The 20,846-nt window shown below is 40.7% G+C and overlaps 6 protein-coding genes across 25 annotated transcripts in view; 4 read left to right on the top strand and 2 right to left on the bottom strand.

The window, feature by feature from the left end:
• Positions 1–996: 996 nt before the first annotated feature.
• LOC101157155 (steroid 21-hydroxylase) lies at positions 997–4,830 on the top strand. 3 transcript variants are annotated; one of them, XM_004078076.4, is made up of 12 exons: positions 997–1,139; positions 1,231–1,422; positions 1,500–1,589; positions 1,661–1,815; positions 1,911–2,006; positions 2,206–2,316; positions 2,388–2,474; positions 3,062–3,145; positions 3,221–3,334; positions 3,431–3,597; positions 3,921–4,024; positions 4,123–4,830. In XM_004078076.4, the coding sequence occupies exons 1-12, from the start codon at positions 1,034–1,036 to the stop codon at positions 4,374–4,376; spliced, it is 1,560 nt and encodes a 519-aa protein (XP_004078124.1). In that variant the 5' UTR covers positions 997–1,033; the 3' UTR covers positions 4,377–4,830. The 3 variants fall into 3 exon arrangements, with proteins under 3 accessions (XP_004078124.1, XP_020565771.1, XP_020565772.1); XM_020710112.2 differs by having other exon boundaries at positions 2,367–2,474; XM_020710113.2 differs by lacking the exons at positions 2,206–2,316; positions 2,388–2,474 and having other exon boundaries at positions 998–1,139.
• A 265-nt stretch (positions 4,831–5,095) lies between these two features.
• LOC105355917 lies at positions 5,096–7,863 on the top strand. Its single transcript, XM_011485146.2, has 8 exons — positions 5,096–5,468; positions 5,961–6,242; positions 6,326–6,613; positions 6,683–6,961; positions 7,036–7,296; positions 7,380–7,481; positions 7,555–7,580; positions 7,662–7,863. Exons 1-8 carry the CDS (start codon positions 5,366–5,368, stop codon positions 7,758–7,760), a joined length of 1,440 nt encoding a protein of 479 aa, XP_011483448.1. The 5' UTR covers positions 5,096–5,365; the 3' UTR covers positions 7,761–7,863.
• A 215-nt stretch (positions 7,864–8,078) lies between these two features.
• Positions 8,079–10,518, bottom strand: LOC105355916. 2 transcript variants are annotated; one of them, XM_011485143.3, is made up of 8 exons: positions 9,987–10,516; positions 9,575–9,895; positions 9,245–9,493; positions 9,107–9,157; positions 8,862–9,023; positions 8,724–8,768; positions 8,543–8,599; positions 8,079–8,458 (listed from the first exon to the last, which is right to left on the bottom strand). In XM_011485143.3, the coding sequence occupies exons 1-8, from the start codon at positions 10,054–10,056 to the stop codon at positions 8,448–8,450; spliced, it is 966 nt and encodes a 321-aa protein (XP_011483445.1). In that variant the 5' UTR covers positions 10,057–10,516; the 3' UTR covers positions 8,079–8,447. The 2 variants fall into 2 exon arrangements, with proteins under 2 accessions (XP_011483445.1, XP_020565770.1); XM_020710111.2 differs by lacking the exon at positions 8,079–8,458 and having other exon boundaries at positions 8,465–8,599; positions 9,987–10,518.
• A 95-nt stretch (positions 10,519–10,613) lies between these two features.
• Positions 10,614–12,630, top strand: LOC101175592 (allograft inflammatory factor 1). Its single transcript, XM_023963963.1, has 7 exons — positions 10,614–10,783; positions 10,970–11,139; positions 11,235–11,296; positions 11,390–11,456; positions 11,535–11,576; positions 11,667–11,832; positions 12,060–12,630. The coding sequence occupies exons 2-7, from the start codon at positions 11,121–11,123 to the stop codon at positions 12,145–12,147; spliced, it is 444 nt and encodes a 147-aa protein (XP_023819731.1). The 5' UTR covers positions 10,614–10,783; positions 10,970–11,120; the 3' UTR covers positions 12,148–12,630.
• Positions 12,631–12,736: 106 nt separating this feature from the next.
• On the top strand, positions 12,737–15,814 carry LOC101175345 (casein kinase II subunit beta). 3 transcript variants are annotated; one of them, XM_011485141.3, is made up of 7 exons: positions 12,737–12,834; positions 13,194–13,269; positions 14,268–14,389; positions 14,467–14,582; positions 14,666–14,741; positions 14,822–15,011; positions 15,196–15,814. In XM_011485141.3, exons 2-7 carry the CDS (start codon positions 13,253–13,255, stop codon positions 15,284–15,286), a joined length of 612 nt encoding a protein of 203 aa, XP_011483443.1. In that variant the 5' UTR covers positions 12,737–12,834; positions 13,194–13,252; the 3' UTR covers positions 15,287–15,814. The 3 variants fall into 3 exon arrangements, with proteins under 3 accessions (XP_011483443.1, XP_004077859.1, XP_023819730.1); XM_004077811.4 differs by having other exon boundaries at positions 12,738–12,834; positions 14,287–14,389; XM_023963962.1 differs by having other exon boundaries at positions 12,814–12,834; positions 13,197–13,269; positions 14,287–14,389.
• Positions 15,815–15,880: 66 nt separating this feature from the next.
• LOC101156915 overlaps positions 15,881–20,846 on the bottom strand; it is a 22,286-nt gene continuing 17,320 nt past the window's right edge. For 12 of the 15 annotated variants that reach the window (XM_011485129.2, XM_023963950.1, XM_023963948.1 and 9 more), the window contains 5 exons: positions 19,775–20,143; positions 19,205–19,327; positions 18,894–19,001; positions 18,733–18,813; positions 15,881–17,476 (listed from right to left, as the gene is read on the bottom strand). In XM_011485129.2, the coding sequence (XP_011483431.1) occupies positions 17,447–17,476; positions 18,733–18,813; positions 18,894–19,001; positions 19,205–19,327; positions 19,775–20,143 (711 nt within the window). In that variant the 3' untranslated portion in view covers positions 15,881–17,446. The remainder of the gene's footprint in view (positions 17,477–18,732; positions 18,814–18,893; positions 19,002–19,204; positions 19,328–19,774; positions 20,144–20,846) is intronic. The other 3 variants (XM_023963953.1, XM_023963958.1, XM_023963959.1) reach the window with 3 other exon arrangements.

Here is a 20,846-nt window from a genome sequence, read left to right as displayed (position 1 = left end):
TATTTGTAGTAAAAAAAAAAGTGAATACATAAATTTCATTTAACTTCCAAACCTACCAAACCCCTTCTGGGGTCACGGGGTTGATGGGATAAGCTTCAGCAACACCTTCACACCCATCGAAACAATTTGTAATCATCAATTTACCCATGAATTATGTCTTTGGAGTGTGGGAGGAAACCAGAGACCCCGAAAAGAACCCATGTGTCATGGTTTGAGTTTGTTGTGTCGTGTTTTTTCATTTTAGTTCTTGTTCTGTCTTGTTTGTTTCTGTTTCCTGTTTTATTTTGAAAGGTTTCCTGTCTTGTCTTGTTTCTTGTGCTTTACTTCCTTTGGTCCCCATCTGCCCTGATCGTGTTCACCTGTGTCTTGTCTGCCCTGTCTGTATTTAAGTCTTGTCTCTGCCTTCCTCCTGTGCTGGTCCATTAACTTCTGGTCGTGTGTTTAACGTCTTCATGTGTCTTCGTCCGTTCATGCCATGTTTCGTGCCACGCCACAGTGAGTTTTTGTTTTGTCATCCTGCTCTGCAGCGCCTTTTGTTTGTTGTTTATTAAACCCCCCTGGTCTTGGAACTGTTTGCCTCCCGCCTCTGCGTCTGGGTCCTACCGGCTCTCGAGCCTCCCCCTCACGTGACACCATGATGCACAAGGAGAACATGTAAACTCCACACAGAAAGGTCCCAGCTAGGATTCTAACCAGGAGAGAGTGCTAACCACTACACCACCACACAGCCCATGTCTAAATTCTAATAAAACAGAAAAAAAATACTCAGTGGATTAAGTCAAATGTATCTGCAAGACTGCTGTTTATGTGGACAGTGGTGTGCTTTATGTCCTTCACCAAACCTCTGCTGTGTTTATCACACTAGATGTTTCCACGTAGCTTGCAGTCATCTAGATTTGTTGACCTGAAAATATTTAGACATCCTTGATTTTAGTGAAAACATCACATCAAGCCGAGGGGATGTGCCGACTATAAAGACGAGGAGCAGAGAGCCGGTCCGCTTTCTGAAGTGTGACGCCGGCACCAGAACAGAATGGCTTCAGAAATGTCTGCAGTCAGTGCTGGGGCTGTACTCTTGTTTGTTCTGTTCTTAATTTTGATGCTGATTTCTTGTCAAAGAAAAAAAAGTCAACAAGGAGGTGACAAAACCACTGCATCAGACTGTTAAAAATAATTTATTAACATGTTCTGGGTGGATCATTTTTAACTCTTTCTTCTTCCTCCTTGTAGGAGCAGCATCTGGACCTCTGCAGGGTTTGTATCTTTTTCTTTTTCGCTCTGCACCTCCATCACTTCCCGGCCCTCCAGGCCACTTTTTGATTGGCAATATGATGGAGCTGATGCACGATCACCTACCAATTCACCTGACTAGCCTCGCCCAACGCTATGGGAGCATTTACCGCCTTAAATGTGGAAACACAAGTAATCACCTATTTATTAGTTATGTACAGTCCTATGATCTTAGTTTATGTTGACTCAAAACTTCATGTTTTTTTAAGCCATGGTGGTGCTTAATAGTGGAGAACTGATAAGAGAAACTTTGGTGAGGAAATGGTCTGACTTTGCTGGGAGGCCAATCTCATACACAGGTGAAACCCTTTTTTTTTAGCTCATTTTCTATGAACCACAACAGCCATCATAACCAATTCTCACCTATCAGGTGATATTGTGTCTGGGGGAGGACGGAACATTTCTCTTGGGGATTATACTGAGGAGTGGAGGGCACATCGCCGCCTCGTCCATGGCGCCCTGCAGCGCTGCTGCCAGCAGTCTTTACACAGTGTGATTGAGAGGCAGGCTCTTCATCTGAGAAAGGTAAAGAACACGGGGAACTCTTCCAGCAAGCAAACGTTGGGTTTTTCCAAAGTTACAACACAGACAGATAAGGCTCAGCTTGTTTTGCCGCTTAGGTTCTGATGGGCTACCAGGGCAGCCCTGTTGATCTCTCTGAAGACTTCACAGTGGCAGCCAGCAATGTCATCACCACTTTGGCCTTCGGTAAAGAAGTGAGTATCATTTCTCTTGGATTTGATTTTCAACCAACATCCAGGAGCAATTGCATCACACCAGTACCTAGCTGTGTGTTTTTGTGTTGGGGGAATGGGCAAAGTCACTGTTTGCTTTGCCGATTTGGACATCTGTATTGCATAAAGGTGAGGACAATGTGCCGTCTGGTTGTGACGCAGCTTTCCATCTGTTCTTTAGTACGATAAGAGCTCATCAGAGCTGCAGCAGCTGCACAGCTGTCTGAATGAGATTGTGTCTCTGTGGGGGTCCTCTTGGATTTCTGCACTGGATTCCTTCCCACTGCTGAGAGTCAGTATTACAATGTCGCTACTGTTCTAATTGACCAACCCCAATAACAGGGATCACTTGTTCTTTTAAAGAAATTGCCCAACCCCGTATTTGCTCGTCTTCTTAAAGAGGTGGCCAGGAGAGATGAAATCATTAAGCAACACCTTGATAATTTTAAGGTGAGTCATCAAAAATGTAAACTCATCCTACAAAGAACAGTATTTAATCCTATACAGACCACTTTATCCCAGAATTGACAAAAAATGGCATTTTGGGGGAATTTTATTCTTTAAAATATTTGCTGAAATCCAAAAGAAATTGTTGCAAAGAATTTGGACATGAGTGTTCAGCTTCTTTACATACTGTCTCAAATTTGATCTGCACATTTTTGACATGTTGCAACAGGATTATAAAGAGTTAAATATCAACACATTTTGCGTTCTTTCAATTCGGCAAGTAGTCATTTAAAAAAAAAAGGAATAACAAGAGGTGAGTTACTCTTACCATAAAGTTTTGAAAATTAGCAAATCTTTTCCAGCCAAAAGTGTTTGTAAGATTGAATGGAAGCAACCATTTGGAAATGAGCAGGAAAAGCCTTTTCTGCTACCCCTAGTGGAATGATGATGAACTGCAGGGCAGAACAATGTAACAGGTTATGTCCAACGGGCTTTTAAGGAAAGTTTGGATCATGATCATGAGATAGGGATCCCACAAATGCGTGTATCAAATATGATTTGAATGGTTATGTAGGGTTCTATTTGTTCAGTTGCAAGGGCATCAAAGTGAAGACTCCATAACTGGATCCCTCCTCCAAGCTCTTGACAAACATCAGAACACTAAAGAAGGACAGGTTTGTGCAATAGCTTATTGGCAGAAGACACGGCAGCAGGAAGTGATGAAGAATGACACTTTTGGTTCTCTGCAGCTGTTGACGGATGTCCATGTTCACATGGCGACTGTGGATCTTCTCATTGGGGGAACTGAAACCACGGCAGCCTGGCTGAACTGGACCGTGGCCTTCCTGTTACACAGGCCAGAGGCACTGTTTTTTTATGTTCTTTCACAAAGAAAATGATCCAAAAACATCCTAAATTCCATCAAAATGTGTCTCTGTTTTTTCTTTGTGAACTCTCAGATACAAGACAAAGTATATGAGGAGCTGTGCACAGTTCCAGAAGGACGTTATCCAAAGTACAGCGACAGACAAAGACTGCCTGTCCTGTGTGCTCTGGTCAACGAAGTGCTCAGACTCAGACCAGTTGCTCCTCTAGCGGTTCCACACAGAGCCATCAGAAACAGCAGGTTAGCTGAACATCAGTGAATGACGCCCCTGCTGGTAAAGCTGTCCGTATTTACTGGGTAAAGCTAAGAGATTTAGCCACGTTTGAAAAAAGAATTTGAATTTTTTCTATTTTTATAAAGTCATATGGGGTTTTTGTTGACCTGAGGATCTGTCAGCTTGATTCACATCAGATTTCCTCCCTGAAGGTTAAAATGTACCACTGATAACTTCTTAGTGCAAACCACACTTAGACGTAAATGCTTTCAGTGTCATTTTAGTAAAGTTACCTGTTGTAACACAACTTTCTTGTTATTTGTATTTTTTGAAAATTGCTTTTTTTTAGTATTGCAGGTTTCTTCATTCCCAAGAATTCTGTCATCATTCCTAATCTTTTTGGAGCTCATCACGATCCTGCAGTCTGGTCTGAGCCGTACAGCTTCAAACCAGGTCCCGCTCCACATCTGAGTGCAACCATCGTCCTTTCACTCTGAGCCCTCTTCAAATAAAGTCCTTCCTCTCCTTCTTTCTCTTTCCGTTTTGGTCAGAGCGCTTTCTGGAAGGTGGAGGAGGCTCCACCCGTGCCCTTGTGCCTTTTGGAGGGGGAGCGAGGCTCTGCCTGGGGGAGTCTGTTGCCAAAATGGAGCTCTTTCTTTTCACGGCTTACCTGTTGAGAGATTTCCAGTTCATCCTCCCTGAGAGCAACGTCTTCCCTCCTGACCTCAGAGGGATTGCCACTGTCGTTCTCAAAATCAAGCCCTACAAAGTCATAGCTCGTCCGAGACCTGCAATCGGTCCTTGACACACCACAGCGCCTGTGTGTTTTTCTGCATCTTTTTGTTCACTTCTGTGGTGATTAAAAGGTCTTTCAGTGGACTTGTTTTTAGTTTAAAGGAGAAAACACAGGATTGATGTGGAAATCAGCAGCAATTCCTTATGTTATATTATATCTTGAATATATATCTTATATTCTCTGAATCAGTCTGTCTCTAGTTTCTACAAATGACTTTAGTAGAAGCTCCTTTCAAACTTTCATCAGGCTTGACAGCACCATCTTGTGGATAAGCAATGAAAACCTCAACTTGACCTCTGAAAACATTGTTTTTTATTTTGTCCCTTATCAGAAAATTACAACACTTTAGCAAAGAGAGAGAGAGCTTTGACATTGATCAAAACATTAAAACTATGTTTAAAAAAATAATTTGTTGTGTTTATAAAGATCTACTGAGGCTGTATTAATTAAATCATAACATTTACATCATGTTTCTTCCAATTTTTATTCAGGCTGTCTAACGCTGTCCTCTAAATTACTGAAAGAAATTGTGTTTTTTGAAATATTTTCTGGCAGAAAAACCTGCAATAAAGGAGACACTGTCTAAAAGTGTTTAATCAATCCACCAGCTTATGATTACTAATGATGAGACTTGATTTTCTTAACTTTACATGCTTAAAAAGTCTACAAACTGTATTAACCTCTTAATATTTGAGGTAACCCTGTCACAGGGTCCCAGTTAGGCAGAATGATCTGCTATGGTAATATAACCCAAAATGTGATGTCCACACATCTGGATGCCAGATCTTAAGAAGTTAAACTAAAGAAACAAAAAACTGTGGGGATGATTTGATTTCACATGATGACAATACTGTGTTTTCTAACATTTATTTCAATTTAGACATCATACTTAAAGTGCTTCTGCTGTGACTCAGATGATCTTTTAAAAGAGAAGGCGTAATTTCCTGATGATCTATCTTGTGAAACTCGCCTTTTGTGTGTAGCAACAGACATCAAGGATGTGGGACCAGATGCCTTCTGAGAGAACAATGAGTTCTTTTGTGCTGCTTGGATTCATTTTCACCATTTCTCTAACATGGGCAACTGGACCGGATGGAGCTGGTAAATATAAGAATTTATAAGAAGCAAGTAAAGCTAAATAAAAGGGGGGAGAAAAATCGAGTGTATTTTCAGATGCCCCCTTGTGGATGAGTTCTTTGATTTTGAGAAACTTTCTTGCAATGAATCAACTGAGAAGTTGTTTTTTTAACTTCTGTCATTTTCTTTCTGAGAAAGTTTGAATGTGTTACAATAAATAAGAATTTAAATGGTACTTAATCCCTACAAGCTTGCATTGAACGAGCCACTCTTCGATTGTTTTAATCATACGTTTTTAAATAATTATTCAATTAATTTCCCACAAATTGCTTTCAATTTGCTTTGAAGCATCTTTATACACAGAAAACTGTACATATTGACCAAACAAACTCTCTTTTGTTAATGTTTATGTTTATCACAAGTATTTTTTTTTGGGGGGGGGGGGGGGGCAGTGAAATCCAACATTTATGTGTATAAATCTCAACATAAAACTCTTCTTTTCTTTTATGTCAACAGATGATCTGCTTATTTTTGCTGCTGGGCAGAAAAGCATAAATATTCCATGTGCTTTACCTTCCAAAAACTCCTGTTCCTCCATTAACTGGAGCATGGGAGATAGGCCTCTGTTTGGCACCGAGGTGGTGAAAGCTGGAAAAGTACAAATTACAAAAAACGGCAAGTACCGCATACAGAAGGACTGCTCTTTGGAGATTGCTCATGTCCTACCAGGTGATGCACAACTATACACGTGCAGTGACGGTGTGGGTAATGCAACCACTTCCCTCCGGTTTCCTGAAAGTAGGAGCATTTCTTTTCTCCTTCCATCAATATTTTGAATACCTCCATCATGAAATATGACAGCAATTCCTCTGTTTGTGAAGTTAAAGAGCAGTCAGGAGATGCAGAGAAGAGATTGGAGCTTCAGTGTTACCTTAACACACGTTCAGGATTTAAACCCTGCGGTATCAACTCAGATGTACACATCAGGTGGACGACTCTGGACAACACGCCTCTAAAAGGAAAAAGGTTTAGCGTCCAAAATTGCTCTGCTTGTTTCTCAAAACTGTTTATCACAAAAAAAACGACAGATCATCACAGAACGTGGAAATGCCAGGTTGTCCAGAACGGCCAAGTCAAAGCCACCGCCAGTTATACATCCACGATAGAAGGTACAATCCTCCTAACTAAAGTTAAGGATGAATTTGTGTAGGTGTCATTGCATTTTTCCTTCCTCACAGGTGGTTTGGAAGAAGTGTTTGCTGCAGTGGGGGAGTCAGTGTCACTTCCATGCAGCAGCAATCTCTCTTTCAGTTCCACAAGCAACATAAAGTGGACTGTGAATGACAAGCCCCTGATCAATGCGTCACTCCAAAGCGCTCACAACACCTTTCAGATCAACAAAGACTCATCGTTGCTCATCAATAAAGTAGGTTCTCTTCATGCTGGAAACTACCAGTGCTCAGAGTCCAGCAGTCCTCCAAAGGTGCTAAACAGAATCAGGCTGCACACCCTTGATGGTAAGAGCCAAAAGCCCAAAACCAAGCAGTGATCAGAAGATTCTTTTTGACTTTTTGTAATTTTGTCTTTACAGTTACAGAAGACTTTGAGCCAGAGGACAAAAATTTTAATCTGACATGTATTCTCACCTGTGCCGAAAACTGTGAAGCAGATTTTAATTTAACTTGGTCTGAGAGAAACCAAGACGGCCTGCAGAGCAGACTAACCACTGCGGGTAACACCCTCACAAAGACGCTCCTTTTTCCCTTTCAGCCATCGAGTTCACAGGAAATACTTTGCTCTGTGCACAGAGAAGGGGCACTGATGACGTCAAAGAAATGGCCCTCTGTTCACCGTATGTCTGCTCTATGCACATTACCCGTTACAAGCAGAAGCTCAATCCAACATGAAGAAATAACAAAAGTCTAATTTCCACAGCTCTGCAAACACTGCCCTGGTTAGGCCTTCCTCTGGGACTTGCAGTGTGCACGGCTGTAACAGTCTATGTGTGCATGAAGAGAAAGCAGAAGACGGATGCAGGTACTGAAAGTGTTACGTAATTTATAGATCGGAAAAGGACAATAACACATGAATCCCCCTTCTGTTACCACAGCAGAGGATTTGCCAACTGTTGAAATGGTAAGGTCAGGGGGTCACCATTGAATCATGCTATACTGATATGTCCAAATGCTGTGACTTACAATACATTTTTTTACACAGGGCCCTGTTTATGAAATTATTCAGGATGAGGAGCCACAGAGACATTTCAAACGTGAAGCAGACCACACAACGTATGACTTATTACAGCCTGTGGACTAAGCCGATCATCTTCTGATCCATTGTGAAAATGTTCCCAGTTTAATTATGATTATGCCGTTTTTAGCCAAAATCCAAAAACCTGTGTCGTTTTCCAGGACATAGTTTCTGCAGACCGACAGGAGTTCATTCGAAATTTTTCTCTGAGTTGTGGGCGGGACCATTGGTGCAGTATAAGCCCACCCCTACTTCCCATCATCCGTCTGTTTACACTCTCTTCTGCCAACTTCCAGCCTCTCACGACCCCAATCTGACATTATTGGTGCAACAAAAATGGCGAGCAATATTGAAGCTATCCAGCTGTTCAATTTGGAGCCAGATGCCACCTCAGGCGAGGAAAACGAAGGATGCATCAGAATGATGCCGAGCAGGAAGCTTGCTGTTGTAGGTGCTGCCTCACAGCTACAAGCTTTTGCCAATGGGATTTTTTCCTGATTTACAGCAATTTGAATAAAGAAATAGTCCATTTTATGCTCACATTTCTTTATACATGTCCTTCATCATCAGAAAAATGCCACAAGAACATGTTCAAAACAACAAAAACAACTTTTCCCATCATCCCATCATCCCAACATCTAATTTCACAAATAGGAATTAATGCACTTGTTACACATGTGCATTTTTAGGTATTTAAACACAAAGTAAAGGTAAAAAGAAAAACCTGGGTTTTCCTCTGGAATTAAAACTCTTCTAGTACTGAACTGCAACAAAGAAGACAACTTTTTTTGAGTCGCAAAAAAAGAACACAGGGGTGAATTTGATTTTCTTTCAGCAGAAACACTTACAGGTAGAAATGTTTTCCTCCTCGAAGTAGTACAAAGAGTTGACTTTCTTTTCATCATCTGCGACAGAAACATGGGTCTCTAAAGATGTGACGTCGTCCCCAAAGTATTCATACTAGTCTACCATGCCCTTTTTTGAAATATTGGTTAGTATCAGTTGATAACGACAGTAAAAAGCACTTACCCTGTACATCTGGAAGACTCATATTTTCATAGGTGTCCATGTAAGCTTTAAGAAAACCAGATAAACATAGTTAGATAGTTGCTTTTTGCAGCATATTGGTATATTAGAAAGATTTTATTTATTTTTTTGATAACAAACCTGGATAGCCTCTTGTCAATTGGGTTGGTGACTTTTGGGTATGAAATTTGAAGTAGATGATCAGTGCTGTCAGTACAGCAATAATTATTATCACCACACTAACTACTGAAGCCACAACTGGAGTTGAGGTTGAAGAGGGGACCTGCTCTGTGGCCTCCAATGCTGCGAGAAGTGAGAGCAAAAGTTAGACATCTCACAGGTAAAGACGTCTTAGTCGTGCAGTGTGTGATGCAGAACCTGCAGACCTTGATTGGTTGTTGCCATGACGACTGCAGTGGTTGTGATCACTAAACTATCTGCTTGATTAAACAAAGAAGTCTTTAATCAATAAAGCTGTTTAAAAAAGCGGAACATGCTAACATGTCAACAGAGAAAGATCGCACCTTGGATGACCAAATTGATTTCGTGGCAATGTTGCCGTTGGCTCAACATGAAGGTACACCTGTACCAGCCAGCGTCAGAGGTGTTCACAGACTGGAAAACCAAGGGTCCATCGTTCCTTTCTCTTATCAAGACTTGCTCCTGTCCCTTTAACTTTGCCCAGGTGACGTTTGAAGTCTCAGATGTTGGGTTACACTTGAGCGTTAAAGGGTAGCCCGGTGCAGCCATCACGGCCTGAAGGACTTTGCAATCTGAAAGGTGATTAAATCAGATAAATGAAAAAATACAAACATTGATCAATCAATAAATAGAGCACTTTATAAAAAAATTACTTTTGACTTTTAGCTGTATGTATTTCTTCTCAATAAGCTTCCATCCTTTCCAGACTTCCTCTGTGTATAACCCAGCATCCAACTGGCCCGGGTTCTTCAAAAAGACGCACATATTTCCATCTCCATCTTCTTTCCATACCACCTTATCTGTTTGCAGAGACTCACTCGGCCACTCAAAGATAGTGCTACCATTTGTGTTGCCGGCAGTCTTCATCCATCTGACTCTGTAGGTGCTCATATCCACCAGGGTTGAATTCAAGCAGGAGAGAGATACCTCTTCCTCTAGAAATGCTGTCCGAACGTCAGGACTTGCAGAGACCGCTGTCAAACAGTTACAGCATGAAGACACATCAAACAGCTGGCACAGGTTGAGTTGCTTTATCCAATAATAGAAAATGATCCAGTGACTCACCACTGCACTTTGCTAGGAGGTTCAACAGAAATGAGACTGAGATAATCAGCTGGAAATGAAAATAGGCCATGGTCTGTGCAGGACGCTCTGACCTGAGACTCACTAGAGCTTCTCTCTTTTAGACCTCTGCTTGGATTTCTCAGTTCCCTAAGTTCTACAGAAATCTCAACCTGAAACTAAACCACTTCATCAAACTTTTTGTTTTTGTTTTGGCTCAACAGCGTCCTGATAACAGGACAAACTAAAAGTTTATAGCTGGCATAGGAGCTCATGCACAAGCGTTCCAGACGGGGGGGGCCCTCCCCATCACCACGGAGGTTTTCACTCTAACTGTACAAACTAAAGTACTGCAAACAAATGCATGAAATGTTGACAAACTACGCTCGCCTGAGCATCTGCATGTTCCTCATATAGAGTTCAACGGTTTAAAAAAAACTCTGGTGGTGAGCTGACTGACAGACAGAAACAAGCCTCGGCGAACTTTAACACGCAGACAACTTTCACTGAAGCATTTTGAGGTTTCAAGGGGAAGAGGAACTGAAGAGTTTTGAATTCAGCCATGGGGTACTGCAGACTTCACCATTTATCGAAGCAACAGAAGTTGAGTCCAAAGCTGTCTCTTCTGACCTTTGTCAACTGCTGTCTTTCCAGGTGTGAACACTTGACTCTAAAGCTTTGAAACCACTGATACCTTGCAGAAATATGAGATGGACGACTAAAGGCGCAGTTATTGGTCAAACTTATACACTTACTTCTGCACATGTGCTCAACCCTCAACTAGAAAACATTTAAAAAAGGTATTTTTGACACTTTTATTTGTATTTTAGTTTTGATTTTTTTAATGTAAATAGCCTAATCATTTTCTACAGCACACCCTGGTCAGTGAGCCTTTGCTCTAACATTTAAGATGTACAGAATCTTTTCCATTCATGTCTGATGACATTCAGTAGGAACGTTTTTTAATTAGTTCTTTACGCTTTTAGAACGGAGTTGGTTGCAACGAGCATGCAGTTGAGGAAACACAGTACAAGCTGATGTTTGTCATTTCACTTCCCGTTGAAGCTCCATTTGCAAAAAAAGCTATATAACCTCTCAGTGTGGCAGTTACTCAGTTTCCCCCTACAGCTCACACAAATGGACAGCAGTGCTCAAGGTTAGTGCGGTCTTCTCTTTTCTAGTCGATGTCAAGTTTTTGTTCTTTGCATTTTGGGTGGATGAGCGTTTTAGCTGATTACCGCTTTCTCACAGGTGGCAAAGCCTTTGGTCTTCTGAAGTCCAAACAGGAGGAGAAGCTAAACTCCATCAATGAGGTGAGCAGGAAGGGACAGTTCTGGTTGTGTGCTGAACATGGAGGTTGTGTCAAATTTACAACAAATGCAGAGATTAACCTATTCCACTTACAGGTGTTCCTTTCAGATCCAAAATATGTGGAGGAGGAAGATCTGGGCTCAAAGCTTGAAGCATTTAAAAGTAAGGGTTCTGTCCTTTTTAATCAGTTTCATTAACAATATGTACACATTTCACAATACAAGGTTTTTTGTATTTCAGAAAAATACATGGAGTTCGATCTAAATGACAAAGGAGATATAGGTAACAGAGGACCAGACCTCCTCTTTTATTAACAGTGCTTGTAGCTATTTGGATTTTTTCCCCCCTTTATATTCTCCCTTTTTAAAATAGATATGATGGGGTTGAAACGAATGCTGGAAAAACTTGGATTAGCTAAAACTCACTTGGAGCTGAAGAAGATGATGTCAGAAGTGGCTGGAAATGCAGCAAAAGACTCCATCAGCTACACTGACTTCCTGAATATGATGCTGGGGAAAAGAAACGCAATTCTCAAGCTGTGAGTATGAAATGCTTTGTTGGATCATGGTCATTTATCCAAATGAAAAAAATAGTGATTATAGACTTAAAAAATCTGTATAGGCCTATACATTATGATGTTACTGAATGTGCACAAAAACTGTAAAACTAAAAAAATTATTTTGATTCTATCTTGGAAAAATGGAGTAAACAGTAAAAGGCAAATGTTTTCCACAAGTGTCACAGACCTGTTTTTCTTTGTTTAAGGATTTTGATGTTTGAAGGCATGGGAAAAGAGAAGGAGCAGAAGGATGTTGGACCCCCCACTCGCAAAACCTTTTCAGAACTGCCCTGAAGGCGTTTTTAACCTCTATGCTGTTAATCTGACACAGAAATAACACATGTCAAAAGGATGTGAAACTAATGCCAGTCTTAGATTTTTTTTTTAACTAAAGTAATTCAAAACTTTACTTGGGATTCAAACAAGATAGAAATTCTGTTGATTCTGTTTTATGTGTTGAGTGTAAAAAGAAACAGCAGTTTATCTGTGGGAAAGCAATAATGTAGAAAAAATCCTCTGCACTAAATGAAATAGAAACTTGAAGGCTTAGTGGCAAGACAATTTACTGAACAAAAGTGGGTAACCTTTCACAAACTACTAAGGTTTTACTATTTTTGTTTTGACAGACTTTGCGATTGTTAAATGAAAGTAAAACTTTTTAAAATCTTGTAATCAAAAAATGGGCTTTTACCTGAAGAAGATATTTTCTGATCTGTCAGTGCAAAATGTAACAAATTACAAATGAATAGTGTTCAATAAATATGTAGAGTGGGTCAATTCTCTTTTCTTTTTTGCTTCACAACCGTCAATATAGACATTTAAATATGTTGCCAATAATATTTTATTGTATTGAATGAATACAATAATCATGAGACTTCCCCTCCGTTCTGCTTGGTGGCGATAGTGCACCAAGAATGAACGGAACAATTTGACGTCACGGACAGACCGGAAGCTGTCATAGCTTCAGTGACTACTCGGAGAGTAAGTACGAATGAATTTATGATCCTAATTTTTTTAACATAGACGTCCTTTTTTTTATTTGTGTAGGGAAAAGTACCGTATATATCTCTTTTGAAAATATAGTTTATTAGATTCCAAAATTAACGTTATTTCGCAAGCGAGCTCGTAAATATTGAGCTAGCAAAGCAGGCTAATGTCAGGAAAAGCTTGTTTTATCATAACTTTCGTTCAAAGTACACCTAAAGTTAATCGCAACTTTTTTGACGTTAATCAAATGCTGTGTCTTTATGAAAATGAGTGTGCTTGTGTGGTAGTTAGCCTGCTAGCATGTACAGTTGTGTGTAGCAACAGCTCACCGCCGCTGTGTTCCTGCTGAACAGGAGGATGAGCAGCTCAGAAGAAGTGTCCTGGATATCCTGGTTCTGTGGACTCAGGGGCAATGAGTTCTTCTGTGAGGTAGGTTTCAGTCCAGGATTTTCTTAATGAGTCAGTCATTATATTTTGCCGTAGATGGGCTACATTCTATAGGACACCCCACATGTCCACTTTGTGTTGGACTATTCCTCATCCTCTTAATAAACCAGGCATCTGCAACCTTCAACATTTAAAAATGCCATTTAGCTCTATTTCTCATAGACTATAACGCAGCAAGATCCACAAAGTCTTCCTTCAACCTTTAGAAAACGAAGAGAGATTTGCAAATGTGTTATTGTTACTATTATGAATATACAATGCATAAATAAAACAAACACAAAGAGAAAATAGCCTTTTTTTTTCAATCTATAAGATTACAACACGTGACCGAGGTTAATATGACGTCCTTTCTAACTCACAAACATGAAATCAGAGCTAATTACCAGTAAGTGATATGTCAAACCATTAGCCACGTCTGAAATTAAATCAATTCATTTGTGAACCAAAGTTTCTTCTAAACATCTGATATTTGCAGATTTACACCTTTAAACACTACTCGCATTCTCTCCACCAAAAAGAAAGTTTTTATTTCTGCTCTGTTTCACAGGCGTCTGTGGAGAACTGACGCTTGTATTTTTGTTAACTCGTCCTTATCTCTTCAGTTCATCCTTATCACTCCTGGTGGGGTCTCGCACCAGCATGATGCTGCTAAGGGCTGTTTTGTGTCTGTGTTTTTGTGGGTCTGTGATCCGTCACACACCATTTAGTCCTCCACAAATGTTTTTTTTCTTTAGTTATTATTAGACATGTTTTACGGAACCATACCCCTTTTAAAAACATGTCACTGCAGCATTGAAGTTTATATCAGATAAAACTACTATTTTAATCTGAACGCCCTTTGATTTTTCCCTGATATATAAAAAACACACTTCAAGGTTAAAAACTGATTAATAAAACAACAAAAGAAATGGCTATACCGCTGTGTTTTTAACTGACTGAACTTCTCTAAGCTCTTGTGTAATGCTTTCACATCATTGCAGTCATTCCCTTCTGCTGCAGGTTGATGAGGATTATATACAAGATAAGTTCAACCTGACGGGTTTGAACGAGCAGGTGCCTCACTATCGCCAGGCTCTGGACATGATCCTGGACCTGGAGCCAGGTGGGCTGTGAAGGATGTGCTGTCCTGCTGTGGAAATGAAAGTCCCTTCACGTGGATTTGTCTCATGTTCTTACCAGACGAGGAGCTTGAAGATAATCCAAACCAGAGCGATTTGATAGAGCAGGCTGCAGAGATGCTGTACGGACTCATACATGCTCGCTACATCCTCACTAACAGAGGCATCGCCCAAATGGTGAATTGTTGCAAAGTCCCGTCAGAGTCTTGAACTCTCTAAGACTTTATCAGTAAAATGACGTTTCCTTTTATTTTCTGTAGCTGGAAAAATATCAACAAGGAGATTTTGGCTATTGTCCTCGAGTTTATTGTGAAAATCAGCCGATGCTTCCTATTGGTGAGCTGAATCCTTATTTTTGTCTATTAAAAGTGGTTTCAGTGAATCTTTTTGTAATGACTCTCATCCGGCGGGGGCAGGTTTGTCAGACATCCCCGGAGAAGCGATGGTGAAGCTCTACTGTCCGAAATGCATGGACGTGTACACGCCCAAATCCTCCAGGCACCACCACACGGACGGGGCCTATTTCGGGACCGGGTTCCCTCACATGCTGTTCATGGTGCACCCGGAGTATCGGCCAAAGCGACCAGCCAACCAGTTTGTGCCAAGGTGGGTGTCCGGGGAAAAGTTTTGACACTAATGTCTAGAAATGCTTAAGGACTTATCTCACATAGGCAAAAGAAATACGTGAAAATGAAGTGTTTACTTCACAGAATTGCTTCATTTTTGAACCAAACCTTATTACAAATCATCTAAAAATCAGAGTTTTAAACAATTCTTTGTTGTCTTTTAGGCTGTATGGTTTCAAAATTCACCCGATGGCCTATCAGCTTCAGCTTCAAGCTGCATCGAGTTTCAAGAGCCCCGTGAAGACGATTCGCTAGAGCCGTACATGAACTCCGTCGTTGGGAGTGAAAGCAGTGAATTAAATGTTTGATAAAACAGTCGTCAAATATTTACATTTTTTGAACTGAAATGTGTCGGAAGCGGAGCTAGACAGCAGACGGCGTTCATCCTTACGATGTTTGTGCTTCATTTGTCTCTTGGGAGATCGGTCAGAAATGAAAGACCTTCTAGGCTGATTTGCTGTTTGACTGTAACAGGATGGATCAGCCGCAGCCTTAATGAGACTTTCAGAATTAGAATTCTTTGCTGTTTTTAATCTAAAGTGGGGTAAACTGCACAGATTGGATTATAGAATGTTCTTTTTGTACTTGTCTTGGTAAAATATATTATTTAAAAAAAAGTGCCATTTTCCAAAAAATCCATAGGATAGAGCGTCTTTCTTTACTTTAGCTTAGAGGAATTTATTTATTTGAAGATTATTTTTCCTGCTAAATGTGTATTTGTATTAAATCAATAGCATTCTATCGAACAAGTGAATGACAAATAAATGTTTATTTCTTGGACAACAAATGTATTCTGTTGTGTGTGTGTGTGTGTGTTTTGTGCTTTAAAGACAGTCCAACATCCCACACTATCATTCAGGTTTTTATTTTTTCATAAAAAGACAGGAGTTAGTCACAAAGCAAGAATATTTTCTTTCACTAAAAACTATTTTCCCTTTTATGTGAAATTCTACATTTTCCTCCAGGAGAAGTTTGTGTCTTTTTGTTATTCCTGTTGCTACAATACCAATGGCTTCAGATTGGGTTTCTAAAAATAAAGGGTCAAAAAACCACAAGTGAGGGGGGGCGTCTACTTCAAACTACCGAAGAGTTTACAAGCTCAGGTGATGCGACATTTCCATTTAGCTGAAGCCCCACGTCACAGTACATCACAGTTACGTGAAACAATTACTACTTTACAAATAAATTAATGTAGAAGCAGGACAAAACGAGCGCTAGTGACGAGGAGGGGGAGGAGCCACGAGCACTCGGGCAGCTGCCTTCATCCCATACAGGTGTTGGACTTTTGTGACAAACTTTATTGACCTCACTTGACCGGACATAAAAGCACAGATGGATGTACAAAACGGAGACATTCCTCATACAATCGGTGTGCAGGTCTGTGGTTTTACAAATATCAAAACCTGAGAATAAACAGACCAGAGCCAGCAGAACCTCCATGGAGCGGGAACGTTTGACCCACTTTGACAACAAGGAGGAAATCCATGATTGACGGGAAACAAGACCGCCAGATGAGCTCGGCGGTTTTGGTAGTAGATGGATATGAGTAACTGAAAAACCTCAAATTTGTACAAATACTGTAAAAAAAAAGCACTCTTCTATAAAATAGAGAAATGTCTCAAAATAGATCCATTTGAGTTGAGATTTGACAAGAATGCGTAGGCTTCTGGTTCATGGCTGGTTGGAGATGAGAGAAGTTTCAAGTTTTTTACCTGAGAGGTGAACCGAGCCTTCTAAAGAAAAGAAAACTGGCCAAATTTCAGCACAGAATATTCACGTTCACATATCCAGAAAAGGTGTGTCACTTCATTAAAAATGAATTAAATAAACGAGCAAGCAAACAAAAATAGAGTTTACTTCTAGATATTACTTTAAGCTGCTCTTAGCAGCACCACGTACTGAAATGCTGTTAAGAATGACTCATCAAAAAAAAGCTGTATTTGTATAAAACCAAAGCATGTCAGAAGGACTAGCAAAATAAAAGCTTTTCAAGCAAACACATTTAAGATCACTCATTTCAAAACGCTGTGTGTTTTTTTAAACCAGTTGCAGAAATCCAGATCAGCAAAGAGCCGCCCTACATGCCTATGTTGGCTCGTTGGGGGGGGAAAACAACCAAAAATCTTTGGAAGTTTTTTTGAGTCATAATATTTTATTTTGAAAAATGGTCACATTGAATTGTAAATATAAATGTTAATTTCTAAATTGCAAAATGTATTTTCACATTCCAAGCCTGAATTTCATATTGAATTGTAAATTACTTTGAAATATGACTTAATAAAACTTCCATAAAAACTCATTCCAGGTGCAGATGTCGAAGATCTTTCTTTTGTGCATAAACAAAAGTGTTCTGTGTGGAGCTATGCAGTCAAACGGGGGGGGGTTGATGGTGGCGGTGGTCATCAAGCGGTGTGGTTACAATGCAGAGGCGCCGCCACGCTTCTCCTGGAACAGATTACAAAACAATTTAACTCAATGGATAGTTCTTGACAAGGGAAGGTGGCAGAAGTGAGATAAGGAAACGGATGTCCCTTTAACTCTTTTGTTGTTGCGAGATGCTTATACTAGAAAAAAACAAAACTGCGAGTCCGAAACTTGGTTAAGCTGTTAAAAAAATAGTCATCAACCAATTTTCAAGTCCAGTCAACTTATTTTTATTCCACAATAACCCTGTAAAGGCCACTGCATTAAAGAATTGACAGGAAATTCAATTTTTTGGGAATTTAGATGTTTTAAACCCTTTGATAAAATCCACAAAAAACTCAAAACCTTTTTATGACATATAGATAGCATCAATTATGATGCATTGGGTAATTTGGTACGTTTTTGCTCACAACAATATTAGTTTAATATGTAAAAATATTGACACGTGTCAAACCACCTTATTTACCCACTGTCTCAAATTTAATTCACACATTTTTCATGTAACTGGATGAGACAGAATTAAATCAACAAATGTTGCATCATTTCAATACAGGAAGTGGTCATTATAAAAATTGATCACCATAGAGTTGAGTGTTTTTAAGATTTCACAGAAGCAACCATTTTGAAATAAACAGGAAAAAGCCCTTCTACTGCCCCTAGTGGAATGATGTAGTACTACAGGGCAGAAAACATGGACCAAGGCTGTGTCTGAACTCCCACCCTAACCCATAACTACTAAAAAATGATATAGTGCGGGACTATGTAGTGCCATGGATTTTAAAACCAATTTGGACACCATGCTCACTACTTTTTTTTAAATGGCATCATTGATTTCACAAAGTTAAAATCTAATTGATATGAGCGTTTTGCACCGATCCTTTATAAGTCCACTGTCTTCTGAAAATTAAAAAGTTGATGGTTTATTAAAAAAATACATTTAAATCCTTTTTTTGGGCAAAAATTGTTCAGTCCCAATGCATTATGGTCTATTTTCACCAATCTAGTGAGCATCGATGCAAACTGATTTTTTTAATTTCTAGGGCACTCGATTAGAAAATGCCCAACGCACTATGTAGTGCACATTGTAGTGAGTAGTGAAGGAATTCAGACACAACACCAGTTTTATGCAATGGGTTTTCAATGTAGGTTGAATCATGCTAATGAGGTTGGGGTCTCAGAAATGTGTTTATCAAATATAATATGAATGGTTGTAGAAGTTTAACTCAGGTGCAACTAAGAATTTGAAGAAAAATGATTGTTTTTTTTATGGCGTGTACCTGATCTTGGTCCGTTTCAGAATCAGCATTTAAGACAATTCTCTTCTCTACGCGAGTTTCTGTGGAGCTGCTTTTTACAACCTGAGCGAGGATCAAACAGGAAACACATGAGAGGGACGTGTGAAGAGGAGAATGTGAGAGGCGGGGAGAATGCAGCTGACCTTTGACATTTTAGTGGTGGTGACTGAGCTTCCACAGGTCGACTCTGAAGAGATGGTCTTCGTGGTGGAAACTGTCGAGTCATCCTTGTCCTCCTCCTCGGCTGTCACCTGGGAAGCCAAGAGGAGGGAAGACTGAGTAACAGTTGCTGAAAAAAGGATGCAGACTTGTCATCACGGAGCGCGGAGCTCTGCCTCGTGCTTCAGCACCGTCCCACCGCGTATTTTTATCTTATTGCCAGCTTGGCGTGTCCTGCATGTAAACCTGTACCCTCAGACAGGTTCCTGGCTGAGCAGGTGCTGGAGCCCCCTACCTTTGAAGACTCATAGGTGAAGGTTTTGGTGGGCACAATAGGGACCTCTTTGGTGGAGATGTCACTGGGTAAGAAGGTGGAGGCAGCTGTGATGGTGACAGTCTGGGTCTGCACCAGAGGGGGCTGTGAATGGGAGCACAGCCCCGTGAGCTGCTGTGTAGCTACTGTGCACCTTCACAGCAACAGATCACAGTCAAAATCCTATGCATTCCCCCTTCCACCACCTCTTTCATCTCACCAAATTAGTTTGGGTTTTTTTAAATCAAGGCAATCACTTATGTCGCTCCCACCACCAACCGTTATGAGAAGCTAGGAAAAGACTTGAGTGATTGGAAAGGTGAGCTTATTGTTAACATTGTGTCAAACTGGAGCGTGCTGATCTGAGAGCGATCCATCACCAGAGTCAAGAACTTAAGAGCACCGCTGAGCAATGCTTCTGCAGCCTGTGCGATCATTCACAGAGCAGGTGTGATGTAGGAATTGCATGCTTTGTCGTCGTGCTGCGAGGGAGCAGTGCGGCAGCCAAGAGTCAGGCAGAGAGAGATTTGGGCGTCAGCCCACGATGACTACCTGAAAGCAGCGCACGACCTGCGGACCATCGCTCCAGAAATAGGAGGCAGAGGCAGATCCCACTACCCCCACAGAGCACTCTGACTCGTCCTCCTCCTGGATCAACTCTAAAGCTTTACAGGAGGAGTCAAAGGATGGACCCAGCTGCGCCGCTTCCACTTCTACCAGCGGCACCAAGAGCGTCTCATAGACTACCACCTCCTCCTGATTCAAGGACTCTTCCTCGAGAGGACAGTCGAAGGCGTCAGCCCTATCAGGCTGGCTGTGGTGGCTCACAGTGGGACTGGGCGGCTCTGAAACGTCCAAATTACCAGCAGCTTCCTCGAGAGTAGAATCTGAACCAGCGCACAGTGGACTAATGTACTCACTCTAAAAAAGACAAGCACAGTCACCGTGTGATCATCTGGAAGGACAAGGTTTGCATGCAAAAACATCAGTCTAACACACACAGTCATCATTAAAGCCATCGTTTCACGTACAAAACTAACATTGCTTTATTATCTCATTAGCCTCCAATATAAAATTGTTCGTATACATTTTACCTGAATGTCCATTTAGTTTTCCCATTTTTTGCTTTTGAAGTAAAAATAATAACTTCTAGTATTGAAGGTACTTAAACTCCCACTCCGGTCATCTTTGAATCCATAGTTTCTGCAGAGCGGCAGGAATTCATTAGAAATTCACCTCTAAGTAATGGGCGGGATCGACTCCCCCACCTTTCCTGTTGCAGAGAGCTCTCTGTTTACATGCTCTCCCACTAGCTCACACCCCCAACCTAACATTAGCAGTGCAAAAAAAAAAAATGAAGAGCAAAATCAGAGCTACCCTGACATACAGCTGTCGGCTGGATGTCAGCCTCGACGAGGAAAACATAGAGGTACGTGGATCTAGGCGTCTACAAGTGGATGCATTGGAATGGAGCGCAGCAGAGAGCTAATGCCCCGCCCAGCGTCCTTTCTACATCACATCAGAGGAAGTGCTCTTTTGCCGACGGCACATTTTTGTTTCCTCCTGAGTCACAATGACTTGAATAAAGAGTAAAAAAGGATACCACCTGAATTTTTACCTTAAT

Source organism: Oryzias latipes, chromosome 16 (assembly GCF_002234675.1).
Source record: "Oryzias latipes chromosome 16, ASM223467v1".
Classification (NCBI taxonomy): domain Eukaryota; kingdom Metazoa; phylum Chordata; class Actinopteri; order Beloniformes; family Adrianichthyidae; genus Oryzias; species Oryzias latipes.
Note: the sequence above shows the minus strand (reverse complement) of the source record. Positions and strands in the feature narration are given on the sequence as shown.

What these genes read in the sequence shown, in the direction of transcription:
- LOC101175345 (XM_004077811.4), top strand. Translation starts at nt 13,198, where the DNA reads ATGAGCAGCTCAGAAGAAGTGTCCTGGATATCCTGGTTCTGTGGACTC. An exon ending in GCAATGAGTTCTTCTGTGAG is followed by an intron (nt 13,270 to 14,286) that starts GTAGGTTTCAGT and finishes CTTCTGCTGCAG; the next exon opens with GTTGATGAGGATTATATACA. An exon ending in GATCCTGGACCTGGAGCCAG is followed by an intron (nt 14,390 to 14,466) that starts GTGGGCTGTGAA and finishes TGTTCTTACCAG; the next exon opens with ACGAGGAGCTTGAAGATAAT.
- LOC105355916 (XM_020710111.2), bottom strand. Translation starts at nt 10,056, where the DNA reads ATGGCCTATTTTCATTTCCAGCTGATTATCTCAGTCTCATTTCTGTTG. An exon ending in CATACAGCTAAAAGTCAAAA is followed by an intron (nt 9,494 to 9,574) that starts GTAATTTTTTTA and finishes ATCACCTTTCAG; the next exon opens with ATTGCAAAGTCCTTCAGGCC. An exon ending in ATTGACAAGAGGCTATCCAG is followed by an intron (nt 8,769 to 8,861) that starts GTTTGTTATCAA and finishes GTTTTCTTAAAG; the next exon opens with CTTACATGGACACCTATGAA.
- LOC105355917 (XM_011485146.2), top strand. Translation starts at nt 5,366, where the DNA reads ATGTGGGACCAGATGCCTTCTGAGAGAACAATGAGTTCTTTTGTGCTG. An exon ending in AACTGGACCGGATGGAGCTG is followed by an intron (nt 5,469 to 5,960) that starts GTAAATATAAGA and finishes TTATGTCAACAG; the next exon opens with ATGATCTGCTTATTTTTGCT. An exon ending in AAAGCAGAAGACGGATGCAG is followed by an intron (nt 7,482 to 7,554) that starts GTACTGAAAGTG and finishes CTGTTACCACAG; the next exon opens with CAGAGGATTTGCCAACTGTT.
- LOC101157155 (XM_020710112.2), top strand. Translation starts at nt 1,034, where the DNA reads ATGGCTTCAGAAATGTCTGCAGTCAGTGCTGGGGCTGTACTCTTGTTT. An exon ending in GAGGCCAATCTCATACACAG is followed by an intron (nt 1,590 to 1,660) that starts GTGAAACCCTTT and finishes CTCACCTATCAG; the next exon opens with GTGATATTGTGTCTGGGGGA. An exon ending in AGGCTCTTCATCTGAGAAAG is followed by an intron (nt 1,816 to 1,910) that starts GTAAAGAACACG and finishes TTTGCCGCTTAG; the next exon opens with GTTCTGATGGGCTACCAGGG.
- LOC101175592 (XM_023963963.1), top strand. An exon ending in AAATGACAAAGGAGATATAG is followed by an intron (nt 11,577 to 11,666) that starts GTAACAGAGGAC and finishes TTTTTAAAATAG; the next exon opens with ATATGATGGGGTTGAAACGA. An exon ending in AGAAACGCAATTCTCAAGCT is followed by an intron (nt 11,833 to 12,059) that starts GTGAGTATGAAA and finishes TCTTTGTTTAAG; the next exon opens with GATTTTGATGTTTGAAGGCA.